General features: G+C 35.3%; 1 protein-coding gene and 1 long non-coding RNA gene across 2 annotated transcripts; both read left to right on the top strand.

The window, feature by feature from the left end:
* The first annotated feature begins 975 nt into the window (after positions 1-975).
* Positions 976-11,440, top strand: LOC104085703 (serine/threonine-protein kinase STY46-like). Its single transcript, XM_009589813.4, has 16 exons — positions 976-1,440; positions 1,909-2,023; positions 2,285-2,358; positions 2,523-2,639; positions 2,721-2,775; positions 3,252-3,362; positions 4,345-4,395; positions 4,662-4,828; positions 4,908-5,015; positions 5,214-5,287; positions 5,431-5,606; positions 7,010-7,105; positions 10,205-10,285; positions 10,380-10,433; positions 10,584-10,718; positions 11,128-11,440. Exons 1-16 carry the CDS (start codon positions 1,247-1,249, stop codon positions 11,206-11,208), a joined length of 1,689 nt encoding a protein of 562 aa, XP_009588108.1. The 5' UTR covers positions 976-1,246; the 3' UTR covers positions 11,209-11,440.
* A 2,309-nt stretch (positions 11,441-13,749) lies between these two features.
* Positions 13,750-15,431, top strand: LOC104085702 (uncharacterized). The gene is made up of 3 exons (XR_683919.4): positions 13,750-14,060; positions 14,983-15,010; positions 15,102-15,431. It is a non-coding gene; the product is annotated as an uncharacterized lncRNA (long non-coding RNA).
* Positions 15,432-16,356: the final 925 nt, after the last annotated feature.

Here is a 16,356-nt window from a genome sequence, read left to right as displayed (position 1 = left end):
CAGTCATTTAATTACGTATTTTAACACAAAATTTATAAGTTGTTCCAATGACAAGATATCAGTGATGTGAAGCTTTATAAGGTTATTGTGAACAATCATATATATTCGTGCTAAATTCAAATTTTTAGTTATACTTTAATGTGACAAAAAGCTCTTAGTTTGCACCTTAATTATGTTATTTGATTTAAAAATTTATTCATGATAATGACGGCATGTTGTTGAATGGTGATGCTAATAATAAATGAATGAGACTTTGTAAACAAAACAAAATCCCCCACTGATTCTTGCTGATGACAACGAATTTAATGCTAAAAGTACTTTTAATTAAATTGATTTAACTCAAATTTGACAATTCTTTTTTTTAATAATTTCCATATTATTATTATTCACCGCATGATAATACATATTTTTATTCATCACATAGCAATTATTTCATTATTATTTAACCCATAAACAATCTCCCTATTATAATCTTGCATAATTTAAATCATCATATAATAATGAAACAATCCATGATTACAGCATAAAAAGCGCACAGTATAACCGATTACTTGTAAATCTTTATAACATCAGTACTGCATCTTTATCGAAATTTCACCTACATTTGTACAGTTCGTCTGAAACAACGGTGGATCCGCCGGCCCCGTTGATGTGAATGCTCTAATTGGCTATTGTTGCGGTGAAGCTTTGGCTTAATACTTAATAACACAGTAGCAACTATTCCCGGAGAATATCCTTTTTTATTTATATTTAATACCCACTTGTCGGTTTATTCATCACCTAAATTTTGCCAAAGCTAAGAATATTAAGCAAAGCAAAAAAAAAAGGGGAATGTAATTAGCACGCAAAAAAAGCAGATCGAAGATAAGCAGATCCACGTCAACTTGACTGTGCCAATTAAAATCCCACCTTTACCCCGAGTCAAAAAAGGGTTATACAATACATACATACATGATTCATTTCATGTACCCACCCCCCCACCCCACCCCCCCAACACAGAGAGAAAGGGAAAAACGATATGACCAATGGGAATGAAACCTTCCTCAAAACCACTCCCCCCACCGCCATTTGTTTCTTAATAATTCTTCTCAGTTTTCTTTCACAAATTAAACATGCATCTTTGATATAAAGTAGAATTTGAATTCTGTAATTTTCCATCTCCATAACGAAGATTCACTTTACGTAAACTGCACCGCGGCCATTATTTTTCATTCCGGAGGAATTTAAGACTAGTGAGAGAGGTGAAATGGCGATAGAGGATAACGAGAGTTGTGGGAGTAGAGTGGTGGATTCGGCGACTACCAGTGGTCGTCATCAGAGAAAAAAATTGGAGGTCTACAATGAGGTTTTACGGAGGCTTAAGGAATCAAACAACGTCGAGGCTTTAGAACCTGGATTTGACGATGAACTTTGGGCTCACTTCAATCGTCTACCTACTCGGTAACTTTACCTTTCTACCTCTCTCTATGTATTAATCCGTACAATTATATACGTTTTATGCGGTTTTCTATAGACGATAATATATGACTACTGACATATGATCTCAAATGTACCGTTGTCGTTCGCATTTGTTGTGCCTTTGGGAGATTGGATTATTTTTGGTCGACAGTTTCAATCTTCTTATCAAGTTAGAAGTCGATAATGCCAGTTATCGTTTCCAGCTTCCTCTTCTGGTCTTAAATTTTTAGGTTTTACTTGCCGAAAAGTTTGCTATCTTAGCTTGTTAAAATTTCGATGAACCAGTTGAATTTGCTAAGCAGTTCACATTTGTGCAGATGTATTAATGTGCGTGTTTTAGATGCACGACGTTGCGAAACGCTGAATACTTTTTTTTTTTGGAGAAGTGCATACTTATGTGCCGCCAAAATTGATTGATCAATAAACGAATACCTTATTTTTGCATTTAAGGTACGCAATAGATGTGAATGTCGAAAGGGCAGAAGATGTACTCACACACAAGCGATTGCTACATCTTGCACATGTTCCAGCTAATAGACCTGCCTTTGATGTCCGGTTGGTGCAGGTAATTAAACTACTCTTGCAAGATAACACCTTTTAGTTGCTTTGCTCTTGATATCGCATACATTTAAATCAAGCATGCCTTTTTCTGGAGTTAAGGAGGATATTTTAGATGTTCGTTCACTCTGACTAGCTAGTTCAATAGACCAACACATCTCCGTGTAATCTTGGTCCTTTGTATTTTTTGTTTATTGTTGCTTGTCCAGTACCTAATTATTCCCAGTATATGCTAGTTATGGATTGAATCAAACTTGGCATTGTGCAGGTTGCTTCGGTTCCTGATGGAAACTTAAGAGATTCTTTTCATTCGAGCTTTGCAAAGAAGGAAGTTAGCAGAAGGTATCACCTTCGTGACATTCTACCTGAAAACGATTTCCCATAGGACGCTGTATTTCTTTGGTTACTTAGTGATTCATTGAAGCCTTTTTCTGTTGTTTAATATAATCTTGAATTCTTACTTGTCATTGACTGTGCTAAATAACCGCTTCCATTTTGATACATAGTGTCCATCCTCCACCTGCCTTTGGTTCTTCTCCTAATCTCGAAGCCCTTGCTTGTGAAGCAATCAAATCTGAAGTTCAAGACGAAGATACTGCTGCTCCTTGTGCAAATTTTTCGCGGTATAGAATTTTTTTTCTTTTTGTGCATTCCGCTTCGACGAGTATATATTATGAAGCATAAAATTGTAAATAATTTTGCAGGCCCATGCATGAAATTACATTTTCAACAGATGACAAGCCAAAGCTTCTTAGCCAGGTAATTGATGTGCTTATTTATTCAATACACTATCTGCTTGATAGAAATGTACTCTATCTGTTGGCAGAGGTGGGATGTGGTAAGCTTTTTATTTGACATTGAAAAAATGTCCATTTATTATTGAAACCAATTGTTGACCCATGAACATGTATAATATTTAATTCTTTATGTAGAAATGTAATTCAGGGACCTTGATGTATGAAGGGCTGAGGCTTTTGTCTGTTCCTTTGTTTCATGAAAGAACACAACTCTCATCTTGCTGCAGATTTCAAAATGATGCATGATTTGGAATGTGCAAGTAAAACAGACATAATTGTATTTGGTGACACCAAAATTGATAAATATTGCCTGCCTACTTGGCATTGTGATGCAGTGAGAAAGGATTGTGTATTGCAAGAAAAGAAGTAGTTCTTTATATCAGTTTATATCTCATGATAAGGAAATCTGAGACAATAATGAACCTTTGAATATGACAGTTAACTTCATTACTAGCTGAGCTTGGGCTGAACATCCAGGAAGCGCATGCCTTTTCCACTGTGGATGGCTACTCCCTAGATGTCTTTGTTGTTGATGGTTGGCCCTATGAGGTACATCTCTGACGTTATATCCTCACTTTGATCTGGGTTCGCTTAGGTGCCTGTTATATTTTGTGACCTAACATCAAGAAGTGACAGATAATGTATGCATGGTTTAAAGTTCTGTATTATGGTCGCTTTCAGCTCAACTAAAAATTGAGTAACCACTTTTAAACTATGTAAAGTTTATGAGAATTTCATCAAATTATTTAGGCTACATAATTTAAAAGGAATTTGATAATTCTGATTAAAAAATAATATAAAGGATTTGTACTTGTACATCTAGAAAATTCAGTTATAAATACTTTTAACATTAAGATTTCAATAAATCAAAGTGCATAAAGGTTTACGTATGACAATCGACTATGATAAAACATATTGGAGTATAACTATGTTGAATTCAATGAGAGTATATCATACACTTTCATTTAACTATTATTATGTCATTAGGTTTTTGTTTTGTTTTTTGTTATTTCGTAAGAAAAAATGTGACATAAATTTAATAAGAGTGTCCCGCTTTCAGCTTACCTTGGGAAATGATTATGTCTTGCTTTCTTGATTATTACTTTGTATATATCACAGTCATGATTCTCTACTTCACTTATTAGGAAATGAGTTTTAAAAGGTCTACAGTAAAATAATCTTTTTGAAGTGTTGGTTCGCCAATTAACTTTTTCCGGCATAGGAATCCTTTCTGTAGTTGGCTTGTTGAGTTCTAGGCTACACTGTTGCACCTCTAAATTCAGTGCATAAACTGGGAGTATTTTACATTTCAAACAGAAGTGAATGAAATTCTGTGCTCCAATGCTTCATATTTGTAGCACCAATTCCAGCATTCAGTGTGAGCCCCATGGTAGGTGCCAATTTTTTTTTTTTTTCTAATTGAAAAAGTAAAATCACTCTGTTATGGTTTCTCGGTCATGGTCGGGGTTGTCTATTATATTCCTTCTGATGTCATGTGTCCAATGGAACATTTATTTCTGTTTCTCATCAGGAAGTTGTGCGACTTCGAACTGCATTGGAGAGGGAAATCTTGAGAAATGAGGTACTTTCCTGTTATTTTGTTCTATATAATGACATTTGATATTCTGCCGAGATTTCTGGATATGTTTTTTCTGCACTAGTTAAATCCCAACTAATGTACAAAGGACTTTGGTAAGAACAGATTTCTGGTCGTTTTCTGAATGATAATACTTTTGGAGTTACTAGGATTAGTCATTTCCTTGTTCTCCTCGACGAGCAATATAAGATTTAGCCAGTTGTCTGTAAGTTTTGTGTACTTATCATTTAACGAGGTGTAGCTCCATTCAGAAATCATGGCCAAGCCCGTCACAATCGTTCATAAAGCAGGAGCAAGACTTGATCAAACGTGAATTTGACCATTTGACAATACCTTTTGATGGCATTGACGTCTGGGAAATTGATCATCAGCTTTTAAAATTTGAATACAAGATTGCATCTGGTTCATATGGTGACTTGTAAGTTTGTTATGAGCTATATCATTCCTCTGACCATTTTAGTTTCCTGGAGACTTAATTAATTAGGTAATTGTTTCAGATACAAAGGTACATACTGCAGTCAGGATGTAGCTATCAAAATCCTAAAATCTGAGCGCTTGAACACAGAATTGCAGACGGAGTTTGCCCAAGAAGTGTATATCATGAGGTCCGTCTGGTTATACCTCCCTATGAAGCTTATGGCTATTATCTTTGATTTCTTTCTCTATGCTTAAAATATGTTCAGACAATATATGGTATTATTGTCACATTGCTATATCCTTTACTTTTCAGGACAAGTATAAGATTACACACCATGTCAAGTCGTTATCTTTCCTCTGATACTGTATTTCTTTTGTACTTGCAGAAAAGTTCGTCACAAAAATGTTGTCCAATTCATAGGGGCTTGTACCAGGCCTCCCAACTTGTGTATAGTAACAGGTAGTAAATGTCGTATTCAGATCACCCAACTTGCAGAATTGTTTCAAAATCGCCGACTATCACTGTTTTCAAAACCATTTCCTGTATCAGTTTCAGTAGGAGTTCACTTAATGTTTATTTATCTTTCATTTCTTTGACTGTAGAGTACATGTCTGGGGGAAGCGTATATGACTATTTACACAAACGAAAGGGCAGTTTTAAACTACCTACCCTGCTTAAAGTAGCGATTGATGTAGCTAAAGGGATGAACTACCTGCATCAAAATAATATTATACATAGGGACTTGAAGGCTGCCAATCTACTGATGGATGAAAATGAAGTAAGACGCAATTTTCAGTAAGGCTGAAAATCTTATACTTTGTGTGCTGTCTTATTGCTAGATGTTTTTAGTCGCTGATGTTACGTATATTGATGATTGATCAACTTTCTAGAGTAATTTTTATCATGTCCAACTAACTATGCTTGTAAATATTGATTTCCCATTTTCATTTGCAAATGTAGAACCATTAGCTAGTACACAAGGCCCTACCACATGAAAGAGGTTTATTTCTGAACGACTATAGGGAAGTTATTGGAGATGCCACCACAGGATACGGAGCGCTGCGTATTTTATATACCACTGATAACATTTTGTTATCACTCTTTTGCTTAGCGATAATGGGCTGCTTGAACTTTGGGACATTTTCCAAAGTTTTTATTATCAGCCTATAGGAAATCTGCTAAAGGCAAATCATTGTGGTTGCATTAGATCTATGAAATAGGATATGACTGTGTTTTATTTCGAGTCCGTGAAAAACATATTGCTTTTCTTGAAAATATTGAGAACACAAGCAGGTTGAAACACACTGACGATCTGTCCTCATCGTGGTCTTTTAGTGATAGAACCAGGATGGAAAGAACTGAGAGGCACTTAAGGCTATTTTTGTATAAAGATAGGAAAGAATTAAATGCTAAAGCGGAAGTAACAAAACATTAGCAAGTCCAAAGCCTCCTTGACTGAAAAACAGTGTCTAAAAGGCAGACATGATGTAATTCAATTTGTAGTTTCTGTTACCTCCGTGTCTGAGATTGTAGAACGACTCCACTTCTCCCTTACAGCCAGATTCTAATATTGGTGACCAAATTGCGCGAAATGCATTAATGATGCAATTGCCATCTTTTATCCCAAAATTTCATTGTTGTAGCTTTCAATTAAGCTTCAGCTTGAAATTCAGTTCATAACAGTGGAGTTCAAAGTGTGCCAAATTAAGGGTGTAATCTTTCATTCATCCCATGTTCTTTCAATTGTACTCTAGTTTTCAACTAAGTTTCACTTTGAAATCCCTTTTAATTTGACTTAAATCATTTGGTTAGTGTACTTAGACATAATAAAATATGTGTTGTAGGCATGTGTGGGTTCATTAGTCCTTCATCCACCTTATGTTCTGAATCAGTTAGTGGTAAATTTTGAGTCTAAAATTAGTTTTCAGCTGTTTGTAATCAATAGTTTGCTATAATTTTCTCGCAGAATATATCGATCATGTTATTTTTTCAACTGAGAATTACTCATTGATGCTTCACTATGGGTTAAATTACCCAATACACCTTTTTATCCGCTTTTATTTTCTTAAGTGGGTTTCAAAAATAATTATATTCAAGCTCTCTTTTGTTAGTTTAGTCTAGGCCAATCTTAACCCAAATTAGTTGGTTGCTTATCAAGTTTTACCTAATGTCTTTTTTCAGGTCATTAAAGTGGCTGATTTTGGTGTTGCCAGAGTGAAGGCACAAACAGGTGTAATGACGGCAGAAACCGGGACTTATAGATGGATGGCCCCGGAGGTAGGCCTATCATTCAAATCTTAAGATAGGAAATTTAATCCGAAATCTCCCAAACCAGGCTTAAGCCTTAAGATAGAAGTTAGTTATGAGTGAGCAGAATTTTGGTGCAGATCTTAAATTTAGCCATCTATATTGTTTAGGATTTAGGCGGTATTAATTGGTTGTACACACAGTAGTGAGTAGACTGTGGAAGGTGATTTAAGAGAAGGAAGGGATGGAAGAAGAGGAATAGAGAGAGGGAGCAGTCCTTATGTCAAGAGGGTGGAGTCTTAACTAAGATTTGTTCATTATAAGAATTATATAATACAAAGACGTGTAGACTCTATTTGATCTCTCAAAGAATTCGATAGCTTGTGGTACCAATTATGAATCCATTCAAGGTAACAGCAGTTGTTACAATGGAGGCTGAAGGTACTAAAGTTATGTGTGAAGGCAGACCAATACGAAAGCAATATGCGACATGGTTCCTCTAAATAGATACAGAAAGAGCTACATACATATGATAGGTGTAGTATCAGAGGTATATGTTGCATCATATTTACCAAGAACTAGATAGCTAGTACTACCAATCATGACTTGTGTTAGGTAAGAGAGTCTGCAATTACTGACACAAGCTTTCCTTCTGGACCTCCCCATCCAAATAACTCGCGTGAGTCCTAGATAATGTGCCGAGATGTTACGTTATTAAATTGTTGCATGGCAAGTCTCTAGTGATCTTGGCAAAGGATATTTTGTTTTTTTAGTACCAGAATTGTGTGTTACTAGAATCAGAGAGCTGACTGTGGGGTACCTTACTGCACCATTTTGGGCTGCAACTGCATAAGGGATGAGTATCAGAAAAAGTTTTGTGCTTTCTAAAGCTCTAATATCCTTTCTTGTAGATTCTAGATACAAACTTATCAAAAATGGTTAAATTGGGAACAAAACACAGTTTATGATGGAGCATGAGTTTTCTCATATTTCCATAACTGGAATTAGAGGCAATTGAAACTGTACCTTTTAGCTTTTTCTTGTTTGAATTTTGTTTCATTGGAGTGTTGTGAGATACAAGCACTGATATCAACTCTCTGCCCAGTTGATTGATGCACAACAACAACAAACCCAGTGAAGGTGTGGGGAGGATAATGTGTACACAGACCTTACCCCTACCCCGGAAGGTCAGAGAGGGAGAGGTTGTTTCTGATAGACCCTCGACTAGAGAGTAGATGAAATGCGCTTTATAGGAATATCACATATACATAAAGAAGCATAGGCCACAAGTAGTAACAACAACAGTATATTAAAAAACCAAAGCGAAAGATGCCAATCAAACAACAAGTAAAGATAGCAGTCTATGAGTAAAAGGGATACCATACTAATACTAATGCTATAGGTCTGGAAAAGAAAGAGCAGCGCGCTCGACTACCCACTAGCCTTCTACCCTAATACTCGACCTCCACAACCTCCTATCAAGGGACATGTCCGCAGTAAGCTCCAGCTGCGTCATATCCTGCCTAATCACCTCTCCCCGATACTTCTTCGGCATGCTACTACCCTTCCTCATACCCATTGTTGCTAACCTCTCACACATCATAACTGGGGCATCAATGTTTCTCCTTTGTCCGAACCATCTCAGACTCGCCTCCCGCATATTATCCTCCACGGAGGCCACTTTCGCCTTTTCTCAAATAACTCCATTCCTAATCTTATCAAATCGGGTATGCCCGCACATCCATTGCAATATTCTTATTTCAGCTACTTTTATCTTTTGGACATGAGAGTTCTTGACTGGCCAACACTCTACTCCATACAACATAGTCGGTCTAACCACCACTCTATAGAACTTACCTTTAAGTTTTAATGGAATATTCTTATTACACAAGACACCGGAAGCGAACTCCATTTCATCCACCCTGACACGATACGATGTGTGACATCCTCATCAACCTCCCTATTTCTTTGTATTATTGACCCAAGATACCTAAAACTTACTCTCTTGGGGATGACTTGTGTATCAAGCCTCACCTCCATGTCCGCTTCCTGGGTTACGTCGTTGAATTTGCACTCTAAGTATTCCGTCTTGGTCATGCTCAACTTGAAACCTTTAGACTCCAGGGTCTCCCTCCAAACCTACAGTCTCTTGTTAACACCTCCCAACGTCTCGTCAATCAGAACTTTGTCATTAGCAAATAACATACACCATGACACCTCCCTTGAATGTGTCGCGTAGGTGCGTCTATCACCAAGGAAAATAGAAACGGGCTAAGAGCTGATCCCTGGTGCAACTCTATCACAACCAGAAAGTGTTCCGAGTCTCCTCCCGTTGTCCTAACCAGGGTATTACCTCTATCATACATGTCCTTAATCACCCTAATATAGGCTACCGTGACCCCTTTAGCCTCCAAGCATCTCCATAGCACCTCCCTCGGGACTTTGTCGTATACTTTTTCTAGGTCAATGAACATCATATGCAAGTCCTTTATCTCCCTATACCTCTCCACCAATCTCCTCACAAGGTGAGTGGCTTCCGTAGTCGAACGACCCGACATGAAATCGAACTGGTTCTCAAAAATAGATACAACTCTCCTCACCCTCACTTCAACCATCTCTCTCCCAAACTTTCATCGTATGGCTGGCTCTTAATATGTTGACTATAGTGGTGATATCTTGTGTTTTTGTTGTTTGGAGTGTGGCTTAGAATTGAGGTATTTCATTGGTTGTTACTGGCCAAGAGGATCCAGATGTGTTAGGTAACTCCTAGGTGTCAGTGGTGATTGATGAAATTTAATGAGGTTGAGCTTATTTAGTGGGTACACGCAATGCTGATCAATGATTTTATGACTGCTTGTATAAGATTTGTGTTAAAAACTCCCTGTTATTTTGTATAAGATTTGTGTCATTGTAAGCATCACTGCAGTTGCTTGAATAGTAATTGAACTAGATGGAGCATGGGAAGGGTTATAGAAACTCGGCCAAAAACAATCAGTTAGTTATTTGTGACAGTTACTTAAATCAGTTAATGTGCGAGTTACTTCCGTTATTTTCTCAATGAGATTTTATATAACTAGTTGTGCAGTTAGCATGGCTGCATTGGCTTATTTCAGATCTTTCTTCTTGAAGGTAATAGAACACAAGCCCTACGATCACAAAGCAGATGTATTCAGTTTTGGGGTTGTGCTATGGGAGTTGCTGACAGGGAAGGTACTGATATGTGATTGGAAATTTTTGGGTTAGCCCGTTTTTGTTGGTTGTTTTCTTGGTATATACTTATATTCACTTGATTTTGTTTAACCAGCTTCCATATGAGTACTTGACCCCATTGCAAGCTGCTATTGGAGTGGTCCAGAAGGTAATGCTTCTTTTATTTGATTTTATTTTATTTGTAATATCGTATGACCATAATGGTTGATTGCATATTGCGCGCTCATCACATGCATGCGGGCGCACATAGAAAAGATATGCACAAATGATTTGATATTAATTTTCTAATTGCTGCCAGGGTTTGCGACCAACTATACCCAAGCACACTCCTCCCAGACTTGCTGAGCTGCTAGAGACATGCTGGCAACAAGACCCGACATCCAGGCCTGACTTTTCTGAAATAGTAGATATTTTGCAGCAAATAGCAAAAGAGGTATTTGTCTCTGCTCAGGCATTGGCCAGTTAATAATTATTTTTCTTGGTGATAAATGTACAGTACACGTCACAAATTGGATTTACTGGGATTTAAAAGGGTATTGATTTTCTTTGGCCGAACATCTTTTGGTCACGATTTACAATTTTCTGTCAAATTGCCACCTCATGCCGATAATATAAATTGTATTAATGGCTGGGGAAAAAAGAGTTCACTCTCCTTGAACTTCTTAAGAGTTGGCAGTCCCTTCTTCAGCTTCCCTAGAATAATAACTATCCTCATTTGTGCTTTGCTTTTAATTTTCATAATTTCTCTGCACACAAAGATGGATTTAAATAGTACTCTCATAACATAAACTGTAACAAAGGAAGTAGTTTATTAACTCGGCAACACTCGACATGTGGGTCAGGTTGGAGATGAAAGAGCAGATCGTTGCAAGGAGAAGTCAGCTGGAGGATTCTTTTCAGCCCTTAGACGTGGACATCATTGAGTAGATGCACACATACAGAATGTTGATAAAGTTTTGATTTTTAGCCTCATTTATCCAGACTGTACAGTTTTTTTCCAGATCAATGTTCCCATGGTCAAAAGGAAGTTATTATTTCCAATTCTTTGAACAAATTCCTTTTATAAGCAACTTTCTTTTGGCAGCTCCGTCAGAAGCTTTCGGAGTTGGATCAAATTAGATTAATATAATTTTGCGACTACTCCATCAACATCAACATCCACATCCACATCATTATTCATTCCCCACGATCACGATATGTTTCGTATTCCCTGAAAGTAATGGTAGGTTTCCCGTATATTGTTGTTTCCGCTTTCTAGTTGTTTTGCGTGTGTTTCACTGTTTATGTGATATTTGACCTTTATATCGTGGTTTTAGGTTTATGGCATCGATTATGTGCGCTATGAAAGAAATGAATTTTAAACTTTAGGGCTTTCTGTTTTTGATAATGAACTCTAATTTTCGTTTGTTACTATTGGAGTACATCCGATTATCTGAACTTAGTTTAAAATAGCATACTTATATGTTAGTTTGCGAGTTTAGAATCGGTATTATGAAACAATTGTGACTTTATTCTTTTATTAATTAAATAAAGATGAAATACTGGAGATTTTTTGAAGTCAATGTAAGACGAATATTATTCCATAGAACAGTCTTGAGGAGAGCTCTATACATACCAAAGCTCTGACGGAAAAAAAAAAGTACTTTATCTTTATAGAAAAAGAAAATTCGGTAATGTTAAAATCGATAGTTGGGGACTACGATGTTGCTTTTGAGATTTACGGCGGGAGACTTCGAACGCTCTACATTATACCAAGGTTTTTCCTGTATCATTCACTCAAATTACGTGCCTATGAAAAAAGAAGATTGTTTGATATAACAAGTTTGATTTTGGAAAAGTCGCCTATATTCGGATTTAACCTTCTCATTTATTGTAATGAGAAGTGGGTTGCTCTGATGGTAAGTGCCCTCCACTTCTAACCAAGAGGTTGTGAGTGAGTTCGAGTCACCCCAAGAGCAAGTTGGGAGTTCTTGGAGGGAAAGATGTCGAGTGTCTATTGGAAACAGCCTGGTAGGGGTCACTACCCTCCCCAAATCCCACTAGTGGAATTATACTGGGTTGTTGTTGTTGTTATTTATCGTAATGCCACCTATTTTCTTCTCTTTTACTTTCGTTCTTTCATTCTTCTCAGTTCTCACAGCTCAAACGAATATATAAAGAACACAAATAATTTTAAAATGGATGATCTTGAATTTTTATCCCCGCTTGTCATGAGCAGAAGTTCAAGTTTAACTAGTATTGTTCCTCGCTTGCCTCATGAGCAACACTTTTAACTTTTGACGTTGAACTTCTGTCCATTGGGTGAGCGGAGTCAAAAGTTAAAGACCATCCTAAAAAAAATGTCATATTTTTGCAATTTTTGTGTTTACCGCCATTGAACAAATTAAATCTTGGGTAATAAATTTCACTTACCATGTTTAATGACTTATAAATTCAAATTGCATGCCATCTATTTTTCAGCTAGAATTGATAGATTATTTTTTCGTAAAAATATTAAGTAATATTATGGTATTATATTTTTAAATATTAATTTTTTATCAAACATGCAGTCCATGATGTTCTTACAAAAAATGTACATTTAATTTTTATAATTAATTAAAGTAAAATATTATTAATTTAAAAAATATATGTCAATTATTTTTACAATATTAGTTACAAATATATGATTAGTAATTAAAATATTTTCAAGAAACAATATGTATCTTAAATGTCAAATTTAATATCATTTATAAAGGCATATATTTGATCTTAAATTTTAATTTTTGATAATTAACTTTATATTTAAAATGTAATCTAATTGTATAATTACACTTGTGCAACCAAACAGTACACTTGTAATTAATTACATTATGACAAATAAATAGATCGTCTAGGTTATGCAACTACTACCCTAATAATTACATCAATTCCAATTACCTGGTGGCTTTTCAAACATACCCTTATTTCGATCTTCAATCTACGACCAATACTTGATTGAGATATTATTAGGTCCAATTCTAATTTAACTATATGATGATGTGTGCACCTCAACCCTGGAATTTTCATCTCCTCTGAAGTAAAATCTCATCATACGCATTTGCATTTTTGATAAATTAGTTGTTACTTGTTTAATTTTCGCAATAGTAGATTAATAGAAAAACGTCACTCTTAAATAGCTTGGACAATTAATTGATTTTAGTTTGCTTAGTTAAAGATCAATCTAAGTATCTGTGGGTTCGACATCCGACTTTCAAGTCACTTTATTACTTGACGATTATGTATACTTGCGTGTACTTGGGTAACCAACACACTCTCATTTCTTTCTCCGAGCATTTGAGGTGGTCACATAGGAACAATGATATTGACCTTCCATTACTAACGTCACATCCTTTAGAATGTTTAAGTTTCTTCTATTAACAACTTTAAATTTATTTATTTATTTTATTATTATTATTATTTTATTATTATTATTAAGACTCTACTAATTTAGGGATTATTATTTCTCGTATTAGGTTGACGAATTATGGATTAGTTTCACAAGCTATTAGTGGTTCCAAGAGATAATCTCAGTTATTATAGATATGTCAAACCCAAAAATTGTATTCCCTCTGCTTCTGGTCCTTAGCCACCCAAAGCTGCTAAGATATTTTCAATTGAAACTTTCATTTTTATATTTTATTCCATTTTTTCCGGTTTGTTCTTAAAAGTTCTTATTGCGTGGTGGCAGCAAGAAGAGAGCAAGAAGGGTACAACTTCAAATTTAGACCAAGAAGTGCCAAAAGCACCAGATCTATAGGTGATACGTCTGTTTTATCAATTAAAGAGGTTTATCTGTTATCTTCCCTTTTACTTAAATACATTATGAGATTTTAATTTAATTTTTGTATGTTTGGTGTATATATTGTTTTACTGGAAGATCTGAAAAATATTGTAATGAGTCCTTTTTATCTTTGTCGAGTCCTTTTATTATTATCATTTGACAGAGACTCTTCTACATGATTGCATTCAATTGCATCATTTAGATCTTCAAATTCAATTTGGTCAGCAATTTGGGATCAATGGGGATAGATATGATTTTTGAATGGTTCAAACAAGTTTCACCTTGAGACACTGTGAAACAATCATAGATGAAACACCAATTGTAAGCAATAACAAACAACATGGACATTAAAAGGCAATATTTGTTCGAGTTTATGGTGCTGGCCATGATATCTTATTTATGAATAGTTTCACAATGAAAAGGTTATATTACTTGATATATGTTAAATTTTGAATAAAGTGATCCCTGCATGCAGCCAATAAAGTATGGTTGTAATTGTTGCTTGTCTTCAAAATAAGATTCCAGTACTGAATCACTTTGATTATGTTATTGGCTAATGTACATGGTGATTGCACATTAAGATTATTTTGATAAATTATTACTTCACATTATCATTCTTGAAGCTCAAAGCCATACGAAGTCTCTACTTTAATTGACTTGCCTTAATCCAATGTCTAACTTAGATTCTTACGATGGACTTGAAAATTTTGTCCTATGGCGCAAGATCTGTCATAAAAATTTGAATAGGTGTTCCACTTATGTAATGTTGTACTTTCTGTGTGTTATTTAGTTATTAAATTTTTTAATGGAATCCAGTTTATTGAAAATATTTTGGAATTGGAACATATCAGTACCACAGTTGAGACTCTAATTTGCATTTTCACCTTCTCTTTTACAGTAACGTTTGTGATGCTTCTCAACAGCTTGTAAGTTATTTTCAATGAAGACTTATAGGATTTAGCTTTTACCACTTGAAATATTTTAAGATTTTAATGATAATATATTGTTGATATGCAGGACTTTGTGCGAATACACAATGATTGGTACAAATGCTAAAGGAGATTGGCTTGTTATGAAAACGAATGATTTTCGACTTGGATACCAACCGATTCAAAAGACCATTCTTCTCAAGCTTGGTAATTTTCCAAACATTGCAGAAATGTTAAGTGCACTTTGACTCTCTGTCATTGTCCATTGTATGTGGACATCCTTTTTTTGTCTGAGCTAGATATTTGTTATTGTTCACTATTTCAGATTGAATTCCTAAGCTTCAAATATATGTGATGTAGCTTGGATGCTTGATTTATGTGATTGTAAAGTAAAATATTTCGCTCTTTATTTCCCTAAGCACTGAACTTCTTTTGTTTTTGCAACTTTAATGTTTGGGAGGTATGATTTACATGGCGGGTATTTTACTTTTCAGTTTTTGTGTCTTCATGTTTGAGACTTCTGAATTTACATTACCTTGTAAATAAAGAATGTTTTACGTTTGAGGTTTATTTTACTGTCCAAGTTGTCATATTTAGTTAATACTTTTTGTTACGTTTACTTGACTTTCTTGCTACGAGAGTATGTTGATTGAAAGCAATGACCAATTATATCAGAATATAAATTATCAATATTCTAAATTGTTGTCATTGCTTAAACCAACTAGAGGATTGAAAAGTGAAAGAAGTCTGCTACCTAAAAATATGAGATGTTTATATTAGCTCAATTGATGAAATCATCAAAGATCCCTGGTTCAGAAAAAGTCTTAAACGTATTAAATTCTTTCAAGAGGATATTGCATATGAGGAGCAGCTGGAAGATGATGATGATATTAAGAAAACATCAATGAACGTGTTCGATTTAATTTTATTTTCGTCGGGATTGAACCTTTCGGGATTATTCAACGAGTGAGGTAATCCGATGGAAAATTCAGAAAAGGCTGTGGTCGAAGGGATACCGAAGAAAATAATGGAGAGAGTGGAGGAGTTGGCAAAGAAGGAAAATATTAAAGTGAAGAGGAAGAAGTAATGAGGAATGGAGATCAAAGTGCAAAATGGTAGATTCACCATGTCTAAATAAAGAACTGAAAGTAGTGACGAGCTACACAGTTGAGTCCAATTACAGTAATTTCCAACATAATAAGGTAGGCATGCTTTCAAGTTCAACATTTAAGGCCAAAATAGTAATTTCATGTCAAGTTCAATTGAATCATAAGATAATATCTCTCAAAAATTTCAAAAAAAAAAAACAATGATATATGACAGCTGAAGTGCAACAGTAATGA

Source organism: Nicotiana tomentosiformis, chromosome 1 (assembly GCF_000390325.3).
Source record: "Nicotiana tomentosiformis chromosome 1, ASM39032v3, whole genome shotgun sequence".
Lineage (NCBI taxonomy): Eukaryota > Viridiplantae > Streptophyta > Magnoliopsida > Solanales > Solanaceae > Nicotiana > Nicotiana tomentosiformis.
Note: the sequence above shows the minus strand (reverse complement) of the source record. Positions and strands in the feature narration are given on the sequence as shown.

Bases quoted from the DNA above. Each gene is read 5' to 3' on its own strand.
- LOC104085703 (XM_009589813.4), top strand. From the start codon at position 1,247: ATGGCGATAGAGGATAACGAGAGTTGTGGGAGTAGAGTGGTGGATTCG. The intron at 7,106-10,204 runs GTAGGCCTATCA...TTCTTCTTGAAG, and splicing joins ATAGATGGATGGCCCCGGAG to GTAATAGAACACAAGCCCTA. The intron at 10,286-10,379 runs GTACTGATATGT...TTGTTTAACCAG, and splicing joins GGGAGTTGCTGACAGGGAAG to CTTCCATATGAGTACTTGAC.